At 41.2% G+C, this 19,392-nt stretch overlaps 1 protein-coding gene across 1 annotated transcript in view; it reads left to right on the top strand.

Moving 5' to 3' along the window:
* The window catches only part of MIOS (meiosis regulator for oocyte development), an 876,134-nt gene that overhangs the window by 325,584 nt on the left and 531,158 nt on the right, over window positions 1-19,392 (top strand). The window contains exon 4 of the mRNA XM_044066490.1: window positions 12,226-12,395. Coding sequence (XP_043922425.1) covers window positions 12,226-12,395 — 170 coding nt within the window. The remainder of the gene's footprint in view (window positions 1-12,225; window positions 12,396-19,392) is intronic.

The following is a 19,392-nucleotide window of genomic DNA, read 5'->3' as shown; positions in this document are numbered from 1 at the left end:
CTCAGTCTTTTTTGCCGCATGGTCCGATGCAGAAGCAGTTTTGCGAGTGCAGGTTGGCGTTCTGAAATTTTCTGAAGTCGGAGTTTCAGACCGAATCAAAGTTGGCTAAGTACCCCGTTGGGGAACATTTTGGTTTTTTCTTGCCTCAGTATTTAACCGGATGTCAGAAAAAGTGAATAACTGTATTTCTTGTGGGAAACAGATACCTCATAGGGATTACCATACCTTGTGTATACCTTGTTTAGGGCCTGAGCACGACGTTGTTGGATGCCGCTCTTGTGCTAGATTTAACAAACGCACTTTTAAGAGAAGGTTAGACTGTGCCAGGTTAGTGTTTGGGAAGCGTTGCAATTATAAAATGCCGTTGGATGCTCCGACGCCCGCTTCGTCCAAAAAGCGCAAGGACAAAACAGCGAAGCCTAGGGTTGATGAACCGGCAGTCCCGGACGTCGGTTCTTTAGAAGGCTCAGTGGAGCCAGAGGTTTTGCCAGGAGTTTCTTTGGAGTCTCAGGCAGAGACTTTACTGTTACAGGATGTGCCTTCTCAGGAGGTAGGCCAGGCTGAGGGGGCTTCTCAGGTAACTGTTCTTCTCTCTCTTCCCAAGGTAGTTAGAGCCTCTCCTTCTGTTTCCAAAACTTCTTTGAGAGGTAGGCCAAGTTTGGCTTCAGTGGGGGCTTCTCCTAGCACTTCAGGTTCTGTGCCTAAGAAACATATGCTTAAAATGGCAGAAGATTTAATTACTATGATTAGAGGTTCTATGCCCCCTCCTGATAAGAGGCCTAGGGTGGAACCTGAGTTTGAGAGTTTTGAACAGTGTTCAGAGGCTTCTGAGTCTTCTGTGGAAGATTTGCAGGAGTATCCTCCTTATTCTGATTCTGATGTGGATGATTCCACTCCTACAGCTTCTCCTCCTGAGGATTTCTCATTTTCAGAGACTCTGCATTCCATGAGGGAGCACTTTAAATGGGAAGGCCAGGATTACTCTGATTCCAGGAAAAGGCTTAGGGAATTCTTGTTTTTACCCCAGCATAGGCCCTTAGCTATACCTCCTGTGTTGAATGTGGTGGAAGATGTTTTTGCAGAGGCTTCCCTGAATCCTGATTCTTTGCCTCCTGCTCCTGTTAAACCTGATAGGTACTATAGGGTGCCTGAAGCTCATAAGTATCTTTTTAAGAGTCCTAGGGCAGACCCAGAAACTGTTTCTCAGGGACCTAAAGGTGTTAAGGCCTCTGTTGTTAAAAACCCTGTTCCCACTGATAAAGAGGCAAGGGCTTTGGATAGATGGGGTAAGAAAGTGTATACTTCTTCCACTTTAGCCATGAGGGCGTTGAATTGTCAGTTTCACATGCTAAAATACCAAAATTATCTCCTTTCACAATTGAAATCTAAGGTGGATGCTTTGGCGGAAGGTATTGAGTGTAAAGAGTTGCTGGATTTAGTTCATGTGTCTGAACAAGTGGGTAAGCATTCTTTGCAATGTGGTTTTGATGCTGTACAGGCCTCCTCGAGGGTGGCTGCCACTAGTTCTGTTCTTCGCAGGCATGCCTGGTTGAGGGATCAGAATTTAGCTGAGCATGTTAAGACAAGGATTTTGGATGCTCCTTTACAGTCTGATGTGTTGTTTGGTTCGCCTGTGGAAGCAGTTTTAAAGAAAATGGAGGACAAAGCTAAGTCTATGCAAACTGTTAAAGTTTTTGCAGGTGCGGCCACCGAAGTTTAGTAGAAATTGGTCTACTAAGTGATGGACTTATCCTGCTTCTGATTCCCAGTCTAGGGGTACGTCTAGTCGTGGTAGGGGCAGAGCTCAAGGTTCTTTTAGGCCTAGAACAGGGAGGTCACCTGCTCAGACTTCTGGTGAGGGCAGGGCCAGTCCTTGCGTAAACAGACCCAATGACCTGCCTTTTCACCTGCCAGTAGATTCTCGTCTGGCAGCTCCTTTGGGAGGAAGACTGTCTCTTTTCAAAGAAAATTGGGATTTAATCACTCAAGACAGATGGGTGATGGATCTCATTCACCACGGTTACAGGTTTTATATCCATACATTGACCCCTTTCAAAGGCATGCCAGACGTTCCTCCTCCACAAAGGAAAGAGGCTCACAAGCAAATTTCTCTGTTACTCCAAATAGGGGCCATTCAGCCAGTCCCGTATCAGAAAGGGGCCTAGGATTTTATTCTCGCCTGTTCCTAGTACCAAAGAAGGGGAACACGTGGAGACCAATTTTGGATTTATCTATCCTCAACACTTATCTGGACATTCCCAAGTTCAAGATGTTGACGTTACAACAGCTTTTACCTCTGCTGGGCAAAGATCACTGGATGGTAACTTTAGATCTCAAGGAAGCTTACCTTCATGTGCCTATAAGACTAAGTTGCAGGAAGTATCTGCGTTTCGACCTGGAAATTCTCATTATCAGTTCTCTGCATTGCCCTTTGGCTTATCTACTGTGCCCAGAGTATTCACAAAGGTTCTGGCTCCAGTGATAGCTTACTTCAGGCTAAAAGGAATTCAAATCTATCCTTACTTGGACGATTGCCTGATTCTGGCTCAAGAAAAGGAAGACCTTCTACAGCATCTGGAATATGTTATAGCAGTGCTAAGATGCCTAGGGTATTCTGTGAACGAAATAAAGTCCAGTCTAGTACCCTCTCAAGACATGTGCTTTCTGGGTGTGAGACTGAATACAGCAGCCCAGATGGCCTTTTTAACCCCGGACAAACAAAAGAGTCTATCCCTTTACTTCCATCAACTATCTCATCAGTCCGTGCTGACTGCAAGGACAGTCCTTCAAGCCTTAGGGTTCATGGCATCTTGTATTCTGGTGCTTCCCAATGCCAAACTGCATATGAGGAAGCTGCAATGGTATCTCAAAATGTATGGACACAGCACTGCCAGGATTTGGACACTGTCATTCAAATAATACCTTGCCTTCAAAAGAATTTTTGTGGTGGGCTCAGGAATGTCACCTAAACAAGGGACTCTCTGTGACCCGGCCAGAGGCGAGTCAGATTTTAACGACAGATGCCTCGGACATTGCTTGGGGAGCTCATCTAAATGGAAAGTGGATACAAGACAAGTGGCCTGCCAGACTACAGCATCTACATATCAACATGAAGGAGATGTTAGCAGTCCAGTTTGCATTAATGGCTTTCAAGGAGTTACTTCTTCCAGGGCAGGTGTTGATTCTAACAGACAACACAACTGTCATGTGGTACATCAACAAACAAGGGGAACACATTCTTATCCTCTATGCAGGCAAGCAATGATTTTATGGGAGACTGCGCTCAGCTTGCAACTAACTCTTCAGGCAAGGTTTCTGCCGGGAGCACAGAACTCCTTAGCAGATGTGTTAAGCAGACAAATCATGGATCCCCACGAGTGGAAACTGGATCTTCATGTATTTCAGAAATTGACAGTGTCATGGGGAACTCCAGACATAGATCTGTTCGCTTCTCCACTAAACCACCAGCTGCCAAAGTTTTGCACAAAGGGGTTTCATCACACAGCTTGGAAAGTGGATGCTCTTTCTTTCAGTTGGAAAAATCTTCATGTGTATGCCTTTCCACCTCTGCCTCTTCTTCCAAAGGTGCTCTTAAAGGTCAGACAAGACAAGCCAAGGATGATTTTAATAGCTCCAGATTGGCCTCGGCAACACTGGTACCCACTACTAAGGAGTCTGGTAAGGAAGCCTCAATGGCCTTTACCTTTGATTCCACATCTGTTATCTCAGAAGAACGGTCATCTGCTCAATGTCAAGCTTCACACTCTTCATCTAACAGCCTGGCATATTCTGTGTTGAAACACAGCAGGTCTCAACTTCCTCAACGAGTTTTAAATGTGATTATGGAAGCTAGAAGACCTAGTACAAGGAAAGTGTGCATGAAAAATGGAAGAGATTTTTATTTTGGAGTACAGCAAAGAATTTGGAGATTTCTGAGCCTAATTTGAGTGTGGCTCTTCAATATCTTACTGAGTTATTGGACAAAGGTTTGTCCTTCTCTTCCATTAAGATTCATGCTGCAGCAATTTCAGCTCACTATGATTGTGACCCACCATTGTTTTCGCATCCTTTGTTCAAGTAGTTTCTTAGAGGGGCAAAGAATATAAGACCCCCACGTCAAGCTCCTACTCCTGCTTGGGATCTCAATTTTGTGTTGGAAAAACTTACTCTACAACCTTTTGAGCCTGCGGCTACTGCTGAATTGAAATACTTGTCATGGAAGACTGCTTTTCTGTTGGCTATTACTTCTGCAAGAAGGGTGTCTGAGTTGCAGGCCCTTATGGCAGTAGAGCCCTTTTTGATTTTCCATAAGGATAGGGTATCATTACGTACTAATCCTTCCTTTATGCCTAAGGTGGTTTCTAGTGTGGCTTTAAACCAAACTATTCATTTGCCTACTTTTTATGCAGACCCCCAAAATAAAGAGGAAAAGATTTTGCACACTTTAGATGTACACAGGCAATTGCGTTATTATTTAAGCAGGACTAAGGATTTTAGGCAGTCTCAGCAGTTGTTTGTTTCTTTTGCTTTGAGTTCGCAGGGCAAGCCTGTGTCAAAACAAACTATTTCTAGGTGGATTGGGTTTTGCATTGCATTTTGTTATTCCCATCATGGCAAGGAGATTCCAGCCGGGATTAGGCCTCATTCCACTAGGGCTACTGCCACTTCAACAGCATTTCTAAGGGGTGGCAACTAAGGATATTTTGGAGGCAGCTACTTGGAGTTCAGTGCATACTTTCTCTAAGCATTATCACCTTCCTCTCTACTCTAAGTCTAGGGCTGGTTTTGCCACAGCTATTTTGCAAGGCATGTTGTCAGCTCCTGCTTCTTTATGATTTGCCAGCCTCCCTTACCTCTGCTTTGGGATTCTACCCAATAGTTAGGACTGCAGCAATGTGGAATGAAGAACATAGTACAGTTTTGTACCTACCATAAATGTAGATGTTCGAGGATCCACATTGCTGCAGTCCAATTTACCCTCCCTCCTTCCCCTCTGTGTTTAGGGGTGGTTGTGTAGGTGAGGTTATATGCTGATATTTTTGTATATATTGTACATATTTTTGGTGCAGGTATATTGGGCCTTGTCTTTTTAGGGTCTTCTGACATCTGGGGCAAGAAAAGACTGAGGATATGGCGTCGGTCATGCGCATTAGTACCCTGACGTACTGACGTCAGTCTAATGTGCCCTGACCGACGTCAGCCATATACTTTGGTATTCGGGCCGACTGGACAGCGGACTACCCAATAGTTAGGACTGCAGCAATGTGGATCCTCGAACATCTACATTTATGGTAGGTACAAAACTGTACTTTTTCTGTCTAATCATAATGTTAAACTGGTGGATTTTCACAAAATTCTGTCAAATCCATGACAGTTGTTTTGAGTGGCATCATATACAAAACGTTTTAACAAGAGTGTAGGTTGGGAACTTCAGTTATAAAGCCTAAAAGCCCAGTGCATCTTCTTCAGTCCCATTTGAATACACCCAGAATAAGAACTGGTGCCATGTCATCCAGCTAGAGCTTCTCCTGTGGTTGAGTTATGTTTTTTTTCCTGAATATTCTATCAACGAAATAAGTTATATTTTTTTCTGAACTTTCAGTGCCAGAAAGCATAACTTGTAAAAGTAAAAAACAAACAAACACATACACACAAAATATATCCCCAAATGGAGGACTCTACCTCTTCCTCACCCCTCTGACACGCATACCAACTCCATGGTCAAAGTACAGAAGAGTAAAGGAGGGGGGTGAAAGTGCACTTCTGGCTGTCACAAAGCATCTAGTTGTGGTAGTGTGATTAACAACTGCTCAGTGACATGCCTTGGTGAAGTTTAGGTGTGCGTCTAGATAGGTAGTATTTTCTGTCTGCACTTGAACAGGGAAGTAGCTTGCTCTGTAGGCTATTGGTTATAATTGGAGAGCAAGCGTCATCTCCAAGCAGGTCAGGATATTTTTACTCCATGTACTGTTGAATTGTTTGAAAGATTCCCTTAGCAGACAACTTTTACTGCCTCATGAATGGACGCTCTGCAAAGGAGAGTTTTGTCCACATGGCATAGATGAGATGGGAAACCAACCACTGGCAGAGCCATTTGTATCGCAGATTTATCATTTATCAGTTTTTGTCACGTAGCTCTGGCTTCAGGTGAGAAGTGTAAGTTGGAGTCATTACCTGTGTTATATATTTCCTACAGTCATTCTCATTTAGAATGTACTTTAAAAGAATAAAGTAAAACTTATTCTAATAATTTCTTTGTGTACCCAAGGTACATGGGGGTTAACCGGTTTTAGCAGAGAGCATTAAGTCAAATGTTTCAGTTGCCATTGCTTCAGGATTTGTTGAGCTTGCAGCATGGCAAGGTAACTTATCCTAGTCTGAAATCTCTGACAGTCTGTTTCTGGGTTTCACATTGAACCCCTAATACTATGGTATTTTCACATGATCATGTTTATATTTTAAGTGATGAGACTTTTTATAGAAAATCCTATTTTGTAACACATTAACTATTGAAGGCTTTTTGTTGTGTTCCATGTAGAAGGCAGGCTAGTAACCAAATATGCACATTCTGAATGGTCAGCAGACTATATTAACTATTGAAGGCTTTTTGTTGTGTTCCATGTAGAGGGCAGGCTAGTAACCAAATATGCACATTCTGAATGGTCAGCAGACTATATTGCATTTTGTTAAGACAAATATAACAAAAATACTCCACCAATTTGTTTGTCATCACTCACTGTGCTAGGGTTGTAAACGCAGCTCTTTATTTATTTTTTTACTCCACCCCCTTTCCCCCAGTGCTTACCTTCCAGGTCACCATCTGCTGTGCTTTGCTCCTGTTGTTCTTTACTTAACTATCCCTTGTATTTACTCCCCAGGGCTGGAACCACTTCAGCTGTAGGATGTTTGGTAATACAATCCAGTCCTACCCTGTAATGCTAAATGTTTTAATGGCAGTGTTTTGCAATTGTAGCACCCCCCCCCCCACTAGGAGAGTTCCAGATCACAGACAGTAATCCCATCCTTTCTTCCCAGAACGAGCAAGCGGATGAAGTGTTGCTCCTTCCCTCTCCTCCCTCTGTGACTCCTCCAGTGATAAAGCCAGTAATCGATCCTGAGTCATCTGGGTTGCATTCAGGACTCTGTCGTTGTACGATATGGATCTGGGACAGCTGTTTTCTATAGGAATATTTTGACTTGGGGTTAAGGCCACACATTTACAAGTACTTTTGGCTGGAATTTAAGTCTAGTGCTAGATAACATTTTGTTCATCACTGAAAATTGCACAGGCATGCTTGAAGTTTAATGCCTTGATCTCATTTCTGACTGTCAGTGTTCTTATTACCAGTTCTCAGGTTCACTTCTCAGCTGGGGTGCCTTCTGTATAGAGTCTGCATGTCCTCCTTGCATTTGCTTGGGTTTCCTTTGGGTACTCCAGTTTCCTCCCACATTCCAAAGACATGCGTCTAGAACATTTCTCCCTGGGCCTCCGCTGAAAATAGGCTCTGTCCTAGTTGGACTTTCCCAGTCAACAAATGTTAAATAAGTTATTAAATAAATATTACTTGCATTTATTAGTTACAGTAATATTTATTTATTTAATTTGCTGTCCATAATAAGGTGCGACTGATTCATAATATACTTGTATTTCAGATATAAACTTTCTGGTTTGATAATGCTGGGAAGTAGCTTTTCCTGTTGGAGCAGTTAACCACTTTGGTTATAGCTGAATCTGGTTGTGGTTAACATGCGCTACCTTTACCTAATTAATTGAGTAGCAGGTAGCTATGTGATTCAGAGATCTACTTTTCTGATGGATAGCTCACACAGCTGTGATACTTATGTTCTGGATACATATTGTGGCATGATAACTTGTTCATGCTTATAGTTTGGCCACTGTTCCATAAGTGTAAGCACAGGGCCCAGAGTGCTACATGCTAAATCACCCAAATACTCTCAATGCTGGTATTACCGTGGTAGTGACATTGTTTCTAACAAACGCAGCAAACCTTCTTCCTTTTTATTCTGTTGGAAGGAAACAAGTACTGTACCTGCTCTCAGCATTTTCAGATTTGAATATACAACTCTAGTCCAATTTGTTACTTTAAGCCGTCTATTTTAATTTGGTTACTGTTTCTGGCATTTCACATTTGTTCCGAACAAACAATTTCCAGACATTAAAATATACCAGGTTGCTTTACACAAATCACACTAGTCTTACAAAGCCAAAATAATGAGCAAACAACAGCAGGCAGTTTGTCATTTTCCTCCATAGACAGTCCCAACAATTATACCTGTTCTGTCTCTGCATGTCAGATATTAAGTTAAGTTTTCTATCTTACTTCTCATAAATGAACACTAGTCCTGCGAAGCCAGATAGTGACTGCTTAAAACTGTGCAGACTGGGGGGGGGGGGGGGTATAGTGACATTTACTTTCATCAAGCCAACTCCTACTCCCACCCAGCAGTTATAGGAATCTAATGTATTTCACCCTTGCTCCACACAGACAAGCTGTAACACATTAAAGTATTCCAACTTGCTCCACACAAATCCATGGCCTCTCAACATTCAAGTCTAACATGGTGTTGCTTGACTTGAATGGTCAAATGAGTTGGAGAACCTCCCCGCTGGGCACCAGTCACTCCACAGGCATGATTTTTCTCACACAGCACCATATTTATTTATTTATTAGGGCAAAGAAATGATGTATTGCATTGCTCAAAAAGATAAATAAGTAAATGTGTTGAGGGCTCTTAGAAACATGGCGACCTAGGCGACACCTGGTTGGCCTGTACACAAGGCTGGCCTTGCGAAGAACGAAGAACTAACTGGTTACAGTAGTAAGCATTAACTGTTTAAGACATTATTACCTTAGCCCAGCTGAAGGGTTGTTGCACTGTTGAAAGTTGCTCTGTGGTTAGTAGCAGTTAACTGTAAATATAGCCAGAAGTACCATTTAATAGTTGTGATACCTTAAAGCTCAATATTAAGCCCCATGGTATTTAGATTTAAAATATGCCCTCATCAAATGTAATGTTTCGCTATTTAGTACGCAGTTACTTTAAGAGTTTTATAGGTAACAGAATGTAACAGGATAATAGTTTACAGTTAATGATTTATCTAATTCATCTGTGTTAGACATTTTAGAAACCTTTAATATAAGTAAAGATGAAATAATGTACTCGAAGGAAGGCTACTAAAGTAGCCATGGAAAATGATGTAGGTATTCTGTTTGATAGCAGAATGCAGTCTAGTGAACATCTTTAAGGAACATCTTGAATTTGCAAAAGTAATGAAAGTAAAATCTTTTAGCCAATAGGACTATTTTTATTTATGCATAATTAAAAGAAAAGGTATAAGTAATATGGCCTGTTTTAAAGTATGGAATTCTAATTAGGAGCTCTAGATTAAAACAAAAACAAAAAGATACTAAAGAACTGTGAAGGGTTCGTTGATGGAAAACTAAATGTGTAACAGGACTTCATGTACAGTCACAATTTTTGTTGCATACTTTTCTCACAGTGGCTTGTGGGGCATCCAGCATGATGAATCATTCTTGTCTGCATCGGTTTGGATGTATCCTACCAGTAGACTTTAATAGTTCTTATATGAATTCCAAGTTTGCTTTGGTAATGGCTCCTGAGTTTGAGTTTTACTTTAACCTTCTGTGATGTCACTGTTGGCATGTGAATAGATCAGTAGAATTTAATGATTCTACAACTGTGCATGTGCAGGGTCATGTCCTTTAAATTTTGTGGGCGTTTTTAAATGTTAGCCCTCCACTGACGTTAGTGGAGGCTGATGAAAAGTTGCGTTGGCTTGTTCATTAAGAAACACTCCACATTGGATGGCATATGTAGTTGGGGAAAAGTATTGCGACACTTCTTATGTCAAGTACTACAATGTGTATATTAATGCTGACTTTGCATTTTAATAAAATTCTTTATGTTGCCTAGCTAAAACTATTAAATCTGTATTTCTTGTATAAGGAAGAAACTTGATGTATATGTGATTTTGTGGAAAGAGAAGTCAAATGAATATTTAAATTGTGCTTAGGGACAGATATTGTTTTCACTAGAGTGAAAAAAACATGAATGAGTCTATATGTTTTGCCGTAACAATATCAAAAGAGAACGGTATGGCTAGAAAATTGGGGACTACTACCCTGTAGTAAATCAGCCCCTGAATGAAAAGGATAAAATGTATTAATAAAGGGTTCCTATTACATGTGCAAATGCTAGAAATAGCTAGCGAATACTCATTTGTGGAACCCAAATGCACAAAACCACAGAATATTGAAGGAAAGGATGTTTTTTTTTTTGTTTTGTTTTATTTTGTTTTTATTTTATTTGCCCATCTTGAGCACTTGTGAGGACATGGATATCCTTGTGCTGTCCTAGCTTATAACTTAGAAATTCTTTCCCTCTCTGGATATAGTGAGTAAGAAGGTGTCAGTAGCTTGAGAAATGGGGACAACACGAGGGTGGGATCTCAATCTTCATGAACATGGGTATGAGACAACACAGGAGGGTGGGATATCCATCTTCATGAACACAGGTATCAGACAGCACATTATGGTGGGATCTCCATCTTCATGAACACAGGTATCAGACAGCACAGGAGGGTGGGATCTCCATCTTCATGAATATGGGTATCGGACAGCACAGGAGGTGGGGATCTCCATCTTCATGAACACAGGTATCAGACAGCACATGAGATGGGGATCTCTATCTTCATGCATACTGGTATCGGACAGCACATGAAGTGGGGATCTCCATCTTCATGAACACTGGTATCAGTCAGCATACGAGGTGGGGATCTCCATCCTCATGAACACGGGTATCAGCATAGAAGGTGGGGATCTCCATCTTCATGAACACAGGTATCAGATAGCACAGGAGGTGGGGATCTCCGTCTTCATGAACATGGGTATCAGACAGCTTAGGAATTGGGGATCTCCATCTTCATGAACACAGGTATCAACACAGGAGGGTGGCATCTCTGTCTTCATGAACACAGGTATCAGACAGCACAGGAGGTAGGGATCTCTATTTCATGAACAGGGGTATCAGACAGCACAGCAGGGTGGGATCTCCATCTTCATGAGCACAGGTATCAGACAGCAGAGGAGGTGGGGATTTCCATCTTCATGAACACTGGCATCAGACAGCACAGGAGGTAGGGATCTCCATCTTCATGAACACGGGTATCAGACAGCACAGGAGGGTGGGATCTCCATCTTCATAAACACAGGTATCAGACAGCACAGGAGGTAGGATCTCCATTTCATGAAGACTGGTATCAGCACAGGAGGGTGAGATCTCTGTCTTCATGAACACAGGTATCAGACAGCACAGGAGGGTGGGATCTCTGTCTTCGTGAAAATGGGTATCAGACAGCACAGGAGGTGGGGTTCTCCATCTTCATGAACACAGGTATCAGACAGCACAGGAGGTGGAGATCTCAGTCTTCATGAACACAGGTATCAGACAGCTGCTCAACTGTGTACATTGTTTTTTTACTTACTGAGGAGTCACAGAAAGTCTGATGAATCTTCTATGCACAGCCAACTTTACTACCAGGGGACAGGAATGAAGATGAAAGGGGCAAGGACATGCCGGGGATGCAGAATAATACCTACCATGGGCTGAAGCATGATGTTAACAGTATTCTGAGCTTCCACACAACGGTAAAATAGTGCTGTGCAGTCTCTGACTGTAACAAAGGATTGTAGTATAAAGCATATAAATACTTAGAAAAAATGACGTTAGAATTGTAGTTACAGCCGACATTGCTTTATTAATGGGGTTAAGTGTCTTAATCACACTTGTCTGTACCACTCACCTCGTTTCACAAGTAGCCTTACAGGGATATTGCATTTAAGTTGCTGAGCAGATAATTCAAGCAATTGGAAGACCGACTTCACCGTTTCTGCTCTGTGTAAGTTATGTAGAGAGATGGGAAGATGTAAAAATGTGATGCCTTAATTGCCTTCATATCTTTATTTAACATGAATTAGGAACATCAATGTCATTTTGTGCATTTCACACAAGGTAACAGTTAAGCAGGGATTTTTTTTTTCTAAACATTTCATTTGTTTCATGGAATCTGAGAAATGTCTTTGTAATTTAGTTAACAAGAAATTCTGTTAAAGGCCTCTGCAATAGGTTTGAAACAGAACACAGTTCTGACATCTAATTATGTGCTTGTGGTTTCTGTTTCAGGAGATTTGAACCTCAATGTTGTAGCCATGGCATTATCTGGTTACACTGATGAAAAGAACTCCCTTTGGAGAGAAATGTGCAGCACATTAAGACTGCAGCTCAATAACCCTTACCTCTGTGTGATGTTCGCTTTCCTGACAAGTGAGCCAGGCTCTTATGACGGAGTGCTGGTAAGTTAAAAATGAATTTTTTTTACACTAGGTCCTTGGAGGTAAAATAGAAAGTGATAGATCGTGTTTACTTTTAAATGATTCCTGTAGCAGGTATTTTAGTCTCTTTTGCTCTTACTGTGGCATTTACCCTACTTATGCATGAAGCTAGTCATCTTGCGATTTATTTGATCAAACTGCTTTGGTTGTGCTAATGTTTTTGTGGTAAGTTTTTTTTTTTTTCTCTCTTTTCTTTTTTCTTGGTCATGTTGGTGCAAAGATGCCTTTTGGTCAAACATGTTTATGTTTTGCAGTACTTTTTTGGTTAAGGTGGGTGTGTTTTTTATTTGAAAATTTAGGAGGGTTTTCAATTTATTTAATGTATTTATTTATTTAACATTTGTTAACTGGGAAAGTCCGACTTGGAACAAAGCCAATTTTCAGCAGAGGCCCGAGGAAAAATGTTCCAGATACATGTTTTTGTAACGTGGGAGGAAACTGGAGTGCCCGGAAGAAACCCACAGGAACGCACCCCAGTCAAGAATCGAACCACAGAACATCTTGCTGTGAGGCAACAACACTACCACTGCGACATCCTTGTGGGTATATTTTTTGTCAAATATGTCTGTTTTCCTTTTGCTTGTATTTGAGTTGCTATGTTGTTTTCTCTTTCTTGGTATGGGCTATTGCAGACAGTTTTCTATTAAATTTAGTGTTCTGTTTTTTTTTGAGTAGATGATGTGGGATCACTGCTTGTAATTGCTGAGCATTGTAGAAAAGGAAGTTCTCTCTCACTCTCCCACTGTCATGTGTTCATGGAGTTGGTGTATATAAGTAAGCTGTTGAGAGGTCATAGAAGGCTCCCCCCACCCCACTGCAGGACCATTATTTTTGTATTGTTTATTGAGGATCATTTTTCTTTTAATTTATAGGAATCAGTGGAACATTTCTTGGACAGGTATACGTTGGTATATTGTGGAGCCACTGTCACAGATATTTGGGGTGAAGTTTGTACTTTTTCTGAATTTGTAGTCTTCTTTCTTTGGGGAGTCTTCTATTGATGCCTTTGTTTCATTGTGTTTTTATTATTAAATAATAGGAAGTTTGTCACATATTGTATAGTAATTTCCTAACATTGAAGCAGAGCTTGAACTTTCATAAGGTTTTCCATTTGATAATGAATTAGTTTTCTTTTCAGTGGCCTTGTGTTTTCAGGCTGGCCATTCTCCGTCCTTTAATTCTATATCATCTTTGTGTTCCTTCCATCAGGCTGTTCTTGGATGCAATCACCAGTTGCATGACATATCAGTGAAAGACACTCACTGTTTATGTCTTGGACTTGACTAGCCCATAGACAACTGCCTGGCATGTCTTAAATTTATTTTAATCACTCAAAGGAAAGAACATTTGGTGCAGTGTTTTGTGATCACAAAGACATATTTTGCAGTTGCACATGGCCATATCCCATACCTCTGGTGATGGACAGAAGTGGTACCAGTTTATAGAGGGGGAGGCCAGCATCAGACCATAACAGGTTTAGACCCATCAGCCTGACCAGTACTTTATATAAAATAATGAAGCTTATCCAGAGTGATGCAGGGGTCCTATTTCTGTTACATGTGATAAAAAATTTGTTTGTTAAAGGGAGAGCTTGTTTTTTAAATCTTGTGGCATCTTTTGAAGAGAAACCATCAGCATTTGATGCAGGGCTGCAAATGCATAAAGCTTATCTTGACCCGGAAGTGGCATTCAGCTTTCCAAACTAATGGAATGTATGAGAAATTGAAAGCATTACATGTCATCATATACATAATTCAATGTATAAAACACTGGCTAAACAACAGGGCACAACTGTTCAGGTTGAGGGGAACCACCTGGCTTTCCTAACAGGGGATGGTTCTTCATGTTGCTTACTGCACTGCTGCAGTAGCCGTAGCTATACGAGTTATGTCCTGCATAGGATATAACAGCTGGCCAGCTTCCCAAGCTTTGGGGTACCTTCCTTGTGCCCAGACCATCACTCTGTTCAAGCTGAGTTGACTAAAAAGATAGGGTAGGGTGCCAAGCCTTTAGGACTTTCTTACCACTGAAGAATACATTGCTCTGAGGCTTTCAGGGATCAACATCTGATGTTCCTTTGCTGGGCAGATAACTTCCGTTTGGGATAATAACTTCCATTTTAAAAAAAATATTCTTTGTGTAATAACACTTTCTTGTTCAGGAAAGTTATTTTAAAGGTAGGAGTTTGTGTTTCAACGGACTGTCATGAGACTGTATCTTACTTTTAAACAAGATCACTCTTTTTTTCCTGTCAGTTTAAAAGTTATTTAAAGTCACTGAAAACATTTTTTTTTTCTGTGGAGAAAGTGTATTTATTTTACTTTTGGGTGCTGGTAAAGTGTTTTCAAGTGCTTTTTACTATTTTATGTGAAAGAGTGACTTTGAAAGATTTGTAAGTTTTACCAGCTTTTGCTGCTTGTGTTCCGTGAGAAAGAGGCACCATTTTTTGGCTTGACCATGGAGCAAACTGTTGGTCCCCATGTTCGGTCCTTCTTTCAGCCACAGAAAGAAGTTAAGCAAACTGCCTTTGCCACCACAGCAGAGTAGCATTTTGCCTCTGCTGTGGCCATTAGTAAGTACCTCAGACCACTTGTTTTACACTGGATCCTTCTGGTGTAGCACCTACATCCACTTTTGACTCGGGGTTAGCCACGTCCTCTCTGGCCTCAGTAAGCAAGAGAGAGACACTCTTGTTCATTCTGAGAAAGGGAATAATGAAGGCTTCCCTGTTTTGTCAGAATGTTGTGTCCATTCCTGGGGAAGCTGCTGCTGCCATCAATAATATCGTTGGCCCCATTTTTCCTGTCATACAAAAAAAAAAAAAAAAAAAACAGAAAACAAAAACATGTACCTACTCCTCAAATTTCCTTAGACAGGAGTAGTTAACTGGGTCTAGCTTAGGGTTTAATTCAGGCTGTTGATCCTTCTTATAAAGTAGTTTTTGGTAAAAGAAAGAAGGATACCTCTTTTCCTGAAAGATTCAAAATTCTGAATCCGGGCAGGAATATGAAGGGACAGATACAGGGTTTTCTCCTTATATTTCTTTTTTTTTTAATCTTAGAGGAGAGCAGAGTTTCTGATTCTCCTTGTGGGTTTTTCTCTTTCTCTGAGACTTTTCCAGAATGTGCCAGTATTTTCAGTGGGAGAACACTGAGGTTTCTCAGTCACTCAGAAAATAGTATGAGCTGTTACAGAAGGAATTTCCAGAACCTTCACCCATTCCTCCAGTTCTTTCAGCGTTGACAGATGTGTGTGTTACTGCCTGAAGTTTTCCTGATAGCCAGCCAGCTGTCCCTATAAAGGCAGATAGGATGTATAAAGTTTCTTAGTTTTTGAAGTTTTTATATACTTTTCCCAAGTCTGACCTAGCAGCTTTAGCTTTAGTTAATTCTGATGCTTAACAGTCAGTTAATTCCAGTCCTACTTATTTCTGATAAGAATGGGAAGATTATTAGTTGTTGTTGTGTCTTTCGGCTTTTCCTGGTTAGGGGTCGCCACAGCGGAACTCTGGTCCGCTAATGATTGGCAGTAGAGTTTTACGTGCCGAGTTGTCGGCCCTGATGCACAGCCTTCAATGAAGGTACACCCATTCAAGACGCTCTAGCTGAGAATCAGTGAGTACGGGGAAAAAGTGTATGCTTCTGCAGCTGTGATTTTCAGAATTCTGAATTGTCAGGCTCGCAAGTTAAACTTTGGTCTGACGTACGAGCCTGACAATTCAGAATTCTGAAAGTATGATGAATGTTTAAAAGTTTCTTTTTGTGAGGAAAAATCTGCTTTAAGTAATTTGGTTTCTTCTACTGTACAAGTCACTACTCATTGTTTACAGTGTGTGTGTGATTCACTCGATATTTCTTCCAGGGGTATATCCTGGTTTTGAGGAGGTTTGTCTGGCTGCGTTCTCAGAACCTCCTAGATAATGTTAAAATGATATTTTAAACTTTCCTTTGGATAGAGATTTAGTTTTTGGCCCCTCTGCTGCAGGGGTTATCAGAAAGAGTGATGAAGGGAGCAAGCCAATTCGGGGAATCTCTAAGATTTTTCAGCCCTCATCTTCCAAATTTTCTAAGGGATTCTCTTAACTTCTCAACCAGTTTTGGCAAAAAAAGAAAATAAGTAATCTCAACAAAATAAAATGTAGGTAAATGGACATTAACAAGAAATTACAAGGGAGTTCCAAAGAAGGATAACCCAACAAGTCAAACTTATTGAGGGAACTTGCCCCCCCCCCACGAACACACACACAAACCTCTTTACAAATCCATTTTCCTTCAAGAGAGTCAGAATCTGCATTTTTCTGTTTGGCAACAAATAATTTCATACACATGGGTTCTGAAGATCATTCACCAAGGTTACAGATAACAATGGGAGAAAATTCCTCATTTCCTCATTCAGCAGACCATACACTTTGTATTTCAACCTGGCCTTCATCACATGCTGTCCCAGAGAGTGATAGAAACAGTTCCTCCTTCCCTAATGAGGAAAGGCTTTTATTCAAGAATGTTTTAGTGCCAAAGAAAGAAAATGCTTGAAGGCCAATTTGGATCTTTCTTTCCTAAACTTGTTTGACAGTGCCCGTATTGAAAATGATGTTACTTTACAATCTGTTACTACTTCTTGCTCATTTAAGTTTCCTGTTAAAACTAAATTTAAAAGATGGCTCATCATTACATACTTACTCATCCAGACTTTAGCTGTTTCTTAAGGTTTTGTGTGTCTAGATCACATAATCACGTCTGTGCCTTACTCTTTGGACTACCCACTGCAGCTCATTGCAGGCTACAGGGAGTCTTTTTTCAAAGTGTCAGGAATTTCTCACTTGGGTGAGAGATCTCTTACACAAACCAGGATTCCAGGAGAACATTCAAAATTTTTGACTCCTTTACACAGGATTGTGTTCCTTGGGTGTCTGCTAGACATCTCAGTTCAAAGAATTTTTCTTCCACAGGAGAAAATAGAGTTATATCTAGATTTATTTCTAGTGTTTTCCACTCAGACTTCAGTCACAGTGAGGGAATACCTCAGGATTTGGGGTCTCATGGGATCTATGATTCCCATGATACCTCTGGCAAGACTCCACATGAGGAAGATCTGAAGTCTGTTTGGTCTCAGCACCAACATCCTTTGTGTTTTAAAATCCCAGTGTTGAGTTTTTTTAGAAGAGAAATCGCTCAATATCCTTAATTTTGGGTCTCCCCTTCTAAACTTTGCTTGGAGAGCAGTTAAAGGAATGGTAAGAGTGCAAGGTGTGTGTGACATCAAAGACAGACACGGGCACATAAATGTAAAAGAGATGCTTGCTGTGATGAAGACACTTAACTCTCTGAATCTTCTTTGGTCACCAGGACCTCTTCAAGTTGTTACAGACGGTACCACAGTCATATGACACATCAACAAGCAAGGGGGAACTGGGTCATACCCCTTTGCACACTAGACATGTTAGCTTGGGATGTAGCCTCACAGCACAAGCTCACTCTGTCAGAGCAGAATTGTGTGGCAGACAAACTGAGCAGGACAAGGGCAGACCTTCACGATTGAAAACTAGATCACTGGATCATCCAAGATTTGATTCATCTGTGGGGACATGCTCAAGTAGACCTATTTGCCTTCTCTCTGAACAATCAAGTGTCAAGATTCTGCACCAGAACTCCATGCAAGAAGGCCTGAAAGACAGTTGTCTTTTCTTTTCCTTGAACAGGAATGTTCCTGTTTGCTTTTCCACTGATACTCAGGGTACTTCTAAAGATTCAGTCGAATCCCCCCAAGATCATTGTGGTGACTCCCTTTTGACACAGGCAACCATGGATGGCCTTCTTTATCACTGTTGCAGTATGTTTTACTTTTGGGATATCCTGGTGAGGATAGCCTAATGTCCAGCCATCATGCCAATGCCTTTACACCTTCCTACGTACAAGGCATAAAGGTACATGTGACATATGGATGCCTAATCCTCAGAATTTCTTTGCTGCCAGTCAGAATGCCATTTCTCAATTTCGTCTGTATGCTGTTCATTGAGCTGGTTCATCTACTGAACCTTTTAAAAATAAGTGCCCCATTGGTGATCCTTCCTTTCTTTTTCCCTCCTCGTAGTTTGTTTTCATGTCCTCCAGAAAGAGAAAAGATGTGTGGGAGGCAGATTCCCAATAAAGATAGACACAAAAAGTGCCTGTTTTGTTTTTAGTACTACCCACAACCATACACAGTGCGAGATTTGTCTGGCATTTGTCCCTAAGTCACTCCACAGTCACCTGTCATTCCTACCTGTTGGAAAAAACAATGTCTGAAGCTTTTGGCTCAGGGTAGCATGACCAAATCTGCCTGCCCCAAAGTTTAGCTGCCACATAAGAAAAAAAATCTGAAAAGGCATGGACTAATCCTGATGCAATCCACTGTCCACCTGACATCTCCCATGTATTGAATGAAGAACCCAAGGATCATCACGTGCCAATGACAGTTTCCTCTGCCATTACTCAGTTGAAGCCCGACGTAGAGCTGTCTACCCACATGTCTGCAGAGGCTGTGCATATGTCTGGTACAGCTTTAGAGGGGAAACCATGGCTGATTATATTCGAGAGGCCTAAGGAGTTCCTGAAATATTAGTTGGGGAAGTGGTGCCTGGTACCTTCATCTAATTTATGCAGTGGTCTGAACATCCAAGAGCTGTTAAAGCAGAACTGTTCCTTTAAAAAAGAAACAGAAAATCATACACGTGGCTTTTGTGGCTAAGGATCCTCCAAAAGAGTGTCAGGACTTTACTCAGAGGTGCCTTAATGCCCTTATGGCTCTGAACCCCACAAGAGTTGTCTATTCCTGCTTCTACTCCCTGGTCTTCCATCCCTTCTAAGAGGTCTACAGATTCTTATTCTTAGAGTTAGATTCTGTAAAGAATCCTTGACATATTCCTCCTAGATCTATTCTCTTCTTACCTTGGGGTTTCATGAAGATTCACTGTCCCCCT

Source organism: Protopterus annectens, chromosome 3.part1 (genome assembly GCF_019279795.1).
Source record: "Protopterus annectens isolate FY-2018-M chromosome 3.part1, PAN1.0, whole genome shotgun sequence".
In the NCBI taxonomy this organism is placed as follows: Eukaryota; Metazoa; Chordata; order Ceratodontiformes; family Protopteridae; genus Protopterus; species Protopterus annectens.
This window is presented reverse-complemented; position numbering and strand designations above follow the sequence as displayed.